This window comes from Pongo pygmaeus, chromosome 3 (genome assembly GCF_028885625.2).
Source record: "Pongo pygmaeus isolate AG05252 chromosome 3, NHGRI_mPonPyg2-v2.0_pri, whole genome shotgun sequence".
NCBI classification, from domain to species: domain Eukaryota; kingdom Metazoa; phylum Chordata; class Mammalia; order Primates; family Hominidae; genus Pongo; species Pongo pygmaeus.
The window spans coordinates 135,046,860-135,054,906 of record NC_072376.2 but is presented as its reverse complement, the minus strand read 5'-3'; the positions used below and the strand labels follow the sequence as shown (position 1 = coordinate 135,054,906).

The 8,047-nt window shown below is 33.7% G+C and overlaps 1 protein-coding gene across 1 annotated transcript; it reads left to right on the top strand.

Moving 5' to 3' along the window:
* The first annotated feature begins 2,079 nt into the window (after positions 1-2,079).
* IL2 (interleukin 2) lies at positions 2,080-7,338 on the top strand. Its single transcript, XM_054484977.1, has 4 exons — positions 2,080-2,511; positions 2,602-2,661; positions 4,952-5,095; positions 6,947-7,338. Exons 1-4 carry the CDS (start codon positions 2,365-2,367, stop codon positions 7,055-7,057), a joined length of 462 nt encoding a protein of 153 aa, XP_054340952.1. The 5' UTR covers positions 2,080-2,364; the 3' UTR covers positions 7,058-7,338.
* The last annotated feature ends 709 nt before the right edge of the window (positions 7,339-8,047 follow it).

Below are 8,047 nucleotides of genomic sequence, written 5' to 3'. Positions count from 1 at the left end.
GAAGCAGGGGGTATGACACACGTGGTAGTTAGCAATCTACTACTGACTTTACTACCACTACAACCAGAAAAGCCAGCTGATGTGTCAGACGTGAGAAAGCGAAAGTATGTCACAGCGAATGTAGCTTTTCCCCACGTATTTCAAGAAAAAAATGAAAAAGCCAATTTCTGTAATGGTGCCTACTGTGCATTAACAGAGATGAACTAGGGGTCTAAGAACTCAGTTTTCTACAGGGTCCCAGAAATATAGCCATATATTGCCCCATTCTCTAATGGAAATAGCCAGAGAAATAGAAATATCAAGACTGGAGAACATCAAATACCTCATTGGAAAAGCCCCCACATAGGAAAATGTGTGGGCTTGAATTCTTCCATTCTGGAAGGGTAAAGGCCTGAGTGATGATGCTGGGATTAGACACTGAAACGCTTTAGAGAAGCAAAACAAGTATAATAAAGCTGTACTTTATTGTATTAAATAAATGACACACAGACTACCAAATAGCCTGCCCCTTATAACAGCGTTAATGTGATTTTGATCTGAAGTGTATGGAGATATTTTGCATTTTTTCGTATAAAAAGTTCATGAGATTTGGCCCTAATCTGACCTTTTCTTCATTTTTTTTTCTACTTGAGGGACTATAATCTTTATTTTTAAATTTGTTTTATATTCTCCGAACATTACCTAATGCATAGAAAACTCTTATTGAACCATTTTTCTCTGTTCTTTGTAAAATATTACAATGGACTGTTCCTTAGACTGCTTTAATCATTCCTGCCTACGCACCCTCCTCAAAATCCAGTTTAAATTAATTGTTCCTTATTCAAAATTCCTTATATCCACCTCCCTTGGGGCAGCAATCACCTATCACCCAGGACTACACTTGTGTATGTACATATCTTCCCTATTACAAATCAGGTTCTTTGAGAAAATACAAATGGTAAGAGAGTGGATTTTTGGAGTCAGAACATTCTCTTTTCAAACCCTTCTTCTGCCCCTTACTGGCAATAAGGGCTGAGTGACCTAGAGCAAATTACTTAACTTCTCTGAGCCTCAGTTTTCTAATCTGCAGAATAGGAGCCATCACTTCACAAGTTTGTAAGACTTAAATTAGAGTAAGTGCCTGCCTGTACACTGTTCTCTTTTCTCTCTTTCTATATACCTGAAGGCATCATAGGTGCTACATGTCTGTTTAAAGACCAGACAATATTGTCTTAAACAAACAAACAAAAACACAGACAATACCATCTTTAAAAAAAAAAAAAAAGTCCAGGTAAGAAATAAATAAGGCCGTAGAATGGAAGCTTTACAAGGACTCTCTCTGAGAGAGGATCACCTCAAATGTCCCCAGGTTAAATTAGAAGTATATATCCGTACAATTGTTCAGCCAGTTAGTGCACTGTACTGAGGATGAATGAACACCTATCCTAAATATCCTAGTCTACTGACTAAAAAAAAAGATCATATTTCATAACGATTATTGTTACAGTCATAGTGTCCCAGGTGATTTAGAGGATAAGTAAAAATCCATTAAAGAGGTAAAGACATAAAAACGAGAAACATGGACTGGTTTACACATAACACATACAAAGTCTACTATAAAACTAGCATCAGTATCCTTGAATGCAAACCTTTTTCTGAGTATTTAACAATCACACCCTTTAAAAAATGTACAGTAGACATTAAGAGACTTAGATATACAAACATTTTATAATTAAAACAGCGTAAAACAGTACCTCAAGTTCAATAAGCATTTTATGTATTCTAATCTTAGTATTTCTCTAGCTGACATGTAAGAAGCAATCTATCTTATTGTATGCAATTAGCTCATTGTGTGGATAAAAAGGTAAAACCATTCTGAAACAGGAAACCAATATACTTCCTGTTTAATCAACAAATCTAAACATTTATTCTTTTCATCTATTTACTCTTGCTCTTGTCCACCACAATATGCTACTCACATGTTCAGTGTAGTTTTATGACAAAGAGAAAATTTTCATGAGTTACTTTTGTATCCCCACCCCCTTAAAGAAAGGAGGAAAAACTGTTTCATACAGAAGGCGTTAATTGCATGAATTAGAGCTATCACCTAAGTGTGGGCTAATGTAACCAAGAGGGATTTCACCTAAATCCATTCAGTCAGTCTTTGGGGGTTTAAAGAAATTCCAAAGAGTCATCAGAAGAGGAAAAATGAAGGTAATGTTTTTTCAGACAGGTAAAGTCTTTGAAAATATGTGTAATATGTAAAACATTTTGACACCCCCATAATATTTTTCCAGAATTAACAGTATAAATTGCATCTCTTGTTCAAGAGTTCCCTATCACTCTCTTTAATCACTACTCACAGTAACCTCAACTCCTGCCACAATGTACAGGATGCAACTCCTGTCTTGCATTGCACTAAGTCTTGCACTTGTCACAAACAGTGCACCTACTTCAAGTTCTACAAAGAAAACACAGCTACAACTGGAGCATTTACTGCTGGATTTACAGATGATTTTGAATGGAATTAATGTAAGTATATTTCCTTTCTCACTAAAATTATTACATTTAGTAATCTAGCTGGAGATCATTTCTTAATAACAATGCATTATACTTTCTTAGAATTACAAGAATCCCAAACTCACCAGGATGCTCACATTTAAGTTTTACATGCCCAAGAAGGTAAGTACAATATTTTATGTTCCATTTCTGTTTTAATAAAATTCAAAGTAATATGAAAATTTGCACAGATGGGACTAATAGCAGCTCATCTGAGGTAAAGAGTAACTTTAATTTCTGTTTTTTTGAAAACCCAAGTTTGATAATGAAGCCTCTATTAAAATAGTTTTACCTATATTTTTTATATATATTTGTGTGTTGGTGGAGGTGGGAAGAAAACATAAAAATAATATTCTCACTTCATCGATAAGACAATTCTAAACAAAAATGTTGATTTATGGTTTCATTTAAAAATGTAAAACTCTAAAACATTTGATTATGTCATTTTACTATGTAAAATATCAAAATCTATTTCCAAGGAGCCCACTTTTAAAAATCTTTTCTTGTTTTAGGAAAGGTTCCTAAGTGAAAGGCAGCATAACACTAATAGCGCAGAGTCTGGGGCCAGATATCTGAAGTGAAATCTCAGCTCTGCCATGCCCTAGCTTTCATGATCTTTGGCAAATTACCTACTCTGTTTGTGATTGTTTCATGTCTACTTAAATGAATAACTGTATATACTTAATATAGTTTTGTGAGAATTAGTAAGTAAATGTAAAGCACTCAGAACCGTGTCTGGCATACGGTAAATACCATACAAGCATTAGCTATTATTAGTAGTATTAAAGATAAAATTCTCACTGAGAAATACAAAGTAAAATTTTGGACTTTATATTTTTACCAATAGAACTTGAGATTTATAATGCTATATGACTTATTTTCCAAGATTAAAAGCTTCATTAGGTTGTTTTCAGATTCAGATAGAGCATAAGCATAATCATCCAAGCTCCTAGGCTGTATTAGGTGTGTAAAGCTACCTAGTAGCTGTACCAGTTAAGAGAGAATGAACAAAATGTGGTGCCAGAAAGGGCTTGTGCCAGGGTGAATCCAAGCCCAGAAAATAATAGGACTTAAGGGGACACAGATGCAATCCCATTGACTCAAATTCTATTAATTCAAGAGAAATCTGCTTCAAACTACTCTTCTGAAAGATGTAAAGGAGACAGCTTACAGATGTTACTCTAGTTTAATCAGAGCCACATAATGCAACTCCAGCAACATAAAGATACTAGATGCTGTTTTCTGAAGAAAATTTATCCACATTGTTCATGCCAAAAACTTAAACTCGAATTTGTAGAATTTGTAGTGGTGAACTGAAAGCGCAATAGATGGACATATCAGGGGATTGGTATTGTCTTGACCTACCTTTCCCACTAAAGATTGTTAGAAAGATGAAATTATGTGCATAATTTAGGGGGTGGTAGAATTCACTGAAATCTAACAGTTTGAAACCAAAAGTAATGATAAACTCTATTCATTTGTTCGTTTAACCCTTATTGCACATTTACAAAAGATTTTAGAAACTAATATAAATATTAGATTCCAAGGATGCTATGTTAATGCTATAATGAGAAAGAACTGAAATCTAATTCCGGCTCTACCTACTTATGTGGTCAAATTCTGAGATTCAGTGTGCTTATTTATAAAGTGGAGATGATACTTCACTGCCTACTTCAAAGATGACTGTGAGAAGTAAATGGGCCTATTTTGGAGAAAATTCTTTTAAATTGTAATATACCATAGAAATATGAAATATTATATATAATATAGAATCAAGAGGCCTGTCCAAAAGTCCTTCCAAAGTATTATAATCTTTTATTTCACTGGGACAAACATGTTTAAAATACATCTTAATATAGTGATTGTAGAAAAGTAAAAATTTAAGACATACTTAAAAATGTGTCTTGCTCCAGGCTATATTGAGAGCCACTACTACATGATTATTGTTACCTAGTGTAAAATGTTGGGATTGTGATAGATGGCATCCAAGAGTTCCTTCTCTCCCTTAACATTCTGTGATTCTTAACTCTTAGACTATCAAATATAATCATAGAATGTGATTTTTATACTTCCACATTCTAACTCATCTGGTTCTAATGGTTTTCTATGCAGACTGGAAAAGTAATCAGCCTACATCTGTAATTCACATTTAGATGCAGAAATTCTAACATTTTGCAAAGCCAAATTAAGCTAAAACCAGTGAATCAACTATCACTTAACGCTAGTCATAGGTACTTGAGCCCTAGTTTTTCCAGTTTTATAATGTAAACTCTACTGGTCCATCTTTACAGTGATACTGAGAACAGAGAGAATGGTAAAAACTACATAATGCTACTCTAAATAAAATAAATTGGAAATTAATTTCTGATTCTGACCTCTATGTAAACTGAGCTGATGATAATTATTATTCTAGGCCACAGAATTGAAACATCTTCAGTGTCTAGAAGAAGAACTCAAACCTCTGGAGGAAGTGCTAAATTTAGCTCAAAGCAAAAACTTTCACTTAAGACCCAGGGACTTAATCAGCAATATCAATGTAATAGTTCTGGAACTAAAGGTAAGGCATTACTTTATTTGCTCTCCTGGAAATAAAAAAAAAAAAGGAGGGGGAAAAGTACCACATTTTAAAGTGACATAACATTTTTGTATTTGTAAAGTACCCATGCATGTAATTAGCCCACATTTTAAGTACACTGTGAACACGAATCATTTCTAATGTTACATGATTAACTGGGGAGTATAAGCTACAGAGTTTGCACCTACCATCTACTAATGGACAAGCCTCATCCCAAACTCCATCACCTTTCACATTAACACAAAACTGGGAGTGAGAGAAGGTACTGAGTTGAGTTTCACAGAAAGCAGGCAGATTTTATTATATATTTTTCAATTCCTTCAGATCATTTACTGGAATAGCGAATACTGATTACCTGAAAGGCTTTTCAAATGGTATTTCCTTATCATTTGATGTAAGGACTACCCATAAGAGATTTGTCTTAAAAAAAAAAAAACTGGAGCCATTAAAATGGCCAGTGAACTAAACAAACAACAATCTTTTTAGAGGCAATCTCCACTTTCAGAATCTTAAGTATTTTTAAATGCACAGGAAGCATAAAATATGCAAGGGACTCAGGTGATGTAAAAGAGATTCACTTCTGTCTTTTTATATCCCATCTGCTAAGGTATAAAATTCATGAGTTAATAGGTATCCTAAAATAAGCAGCATAAGTAGAGTAGTAGAAAGACATTTCTAAAAGTAACTCCAGTTGTGTCCAAATGAATCACTTATTAGTGGACTGTTTCAGTTGAATTAAAAAAATACATTGAGATCAATGTCATCTAGACATTGACAGATTCAGTTCCTTATTTATGGCAAGAGTTTTCCTCTAAAATAATTCACATCAGAAAACTCATTCTTAACTCTTGATACAAATTTAAGACAAAACCATGCAAAAATCTGAAAACTGTGTTTCAAAAGCCAAACACTTTTTAAAATAAAAAAATCCCAAGATATTACAATATTTAAACAATTATGCTTAAGAGGTTACAGAACACTATAACAGTTTTTTAAAAGAGAATACTTATTTAAAGGGAACACTATATCTCACTTGCTTTTTGTTCCCAGGGTAGGAATCACTTAAAATTTGAAAAGCTCTCTTTTAAATCTCACTATATATCAAAATATTTCCTCCTTAGCGTATCAACTAGAGGAAGCGTTTAAATAGCTCCTTTCAGCAGAGGAGCCTAATTTCTAAAAAGCCAGTCCACAGAACAAAATTTCTAATGTTTAAACTTTGAAAAGTTGGCAAATTCACCTGCATTGATACTATGATGGAGTAGGGATAGGTATAAGTATTTATGAAGATGTTCTTCACACAAATTTCTCCCAAACAGAAGCATGTCCTAGCTTACTCTAGTCTAGTTCTATTCTGCTTTGGGGAAAATATAAGGAGATTCACTTAAGTAGAAAAATAGGAGACTCTAATCAAGATTTAGAAAAGAAGAAAGTATAATGTGCATATCAATTCATACATTTAACTTACACAAATATAGGTGCATACTCAGAGGAAAAGCGATCAAGTTTATTTCACATCCAGCATTGAATATTTGTCTAGATCTGTTTTTATTTAAAGGTTTATTTGCACCCAATTCAGGGAAAAAATTTTTGTGTTCATTGACTGAATTAACAAATGAGGAAAATCTCAGCTTCTATGTTACTATCATTTGGTATCATAACAAAATATGTAATTTTGACTTTCATTTTGATGATTTCAAGAAAATGTGAATAATTAATATGTTTGGTAAGCTTGAAAATAAAGGCAACAGGCCTATAAGACTTCAATTGGGAATAACTGTATATAAGGTAAACTACTCTGTACTTTAAAAAATTAACATTTTTCTTTTATAGGGATCTGAAACAACATTCATGTGTGAATATGCTGATGAGACAGCAACCATTGTAGAATTTCTGAACAGATGGATTACCTTTTGTCAAAGCATCATCTCAACACTGACTTGATAATTAAGTGCTTCCCACTTAAAACATATCAGGCCTTTTATTTATTTAAATATTTAAATTTTATATTTATTGTTGAATGTATGGTTTGCTACCTATTGTAACTATTATTCTTAAGACTATAAATATGGATCTTTTATGATTCTTTTTGTAAGCCCTAGGGGCTCTAAAATGGTTTCACTTAAATTATTTATCCCAAAATATTTATTATTATGTTGAACATTAAATATAGTATCTATGTAGATTGGTTAGTAAAACTATTTAATAAATTTGATAAATATAAACAAGCCTGGATATTTGTTATTTTGGAAACAGCACAGAGTAAGTATTTAAATATTTCTTAGTTACTTGTGTGAACTGTAGGATGGTTAAGATGCTTACAAAAGTCACTCTTCCTCTGAAGAAATATGTAGAACAGAGATGTAGACTTCTCAAAAGCCCTTGCTTTGTCCTTTCAAGGGCTGATCAGACCCTTATTTCTGGTATCTCTTAGCAGATTATATTTTCCTTCTTCTTAAAATGCCAAACACAAACACTCTTGAAACTCTTCATAGATTTGGTGTGGCTATGAATTCTCCAATATCTTACACCTTGCCCAGTGCCATGAGGAGGCTCACCTGTATGGCCTATATCAAAGGTCTTCCCTGTCCTTTGGCTTTCCATTGGGTTCTGCCACTGGGGAATGCTGGTAGGAACTCTGAGGAACATAAGAGATTCCCTTGACTCCCTCCTTGTGGAATAGACCCAGGATGGCTGTGTCTCTCAACCAAAGAACCCAGATTACCTCAAGGTGGCACTCTGGATACTTTTTCCTTCTGAGTGATTCTGGTAATCTTCCCTTCCACTTCTCTTTAAGCCTAGGGAGGGTGGTACTTTTGCTGTTAGCAACTCCAGGGTACTTGTACCATCCCTTGCAGTTTCCCTGTACTCTGACCACAGCTTTTTAAATAGTCCTTTTATTAAATCCTCCTTTTAATTGAGTATGCCATCTAT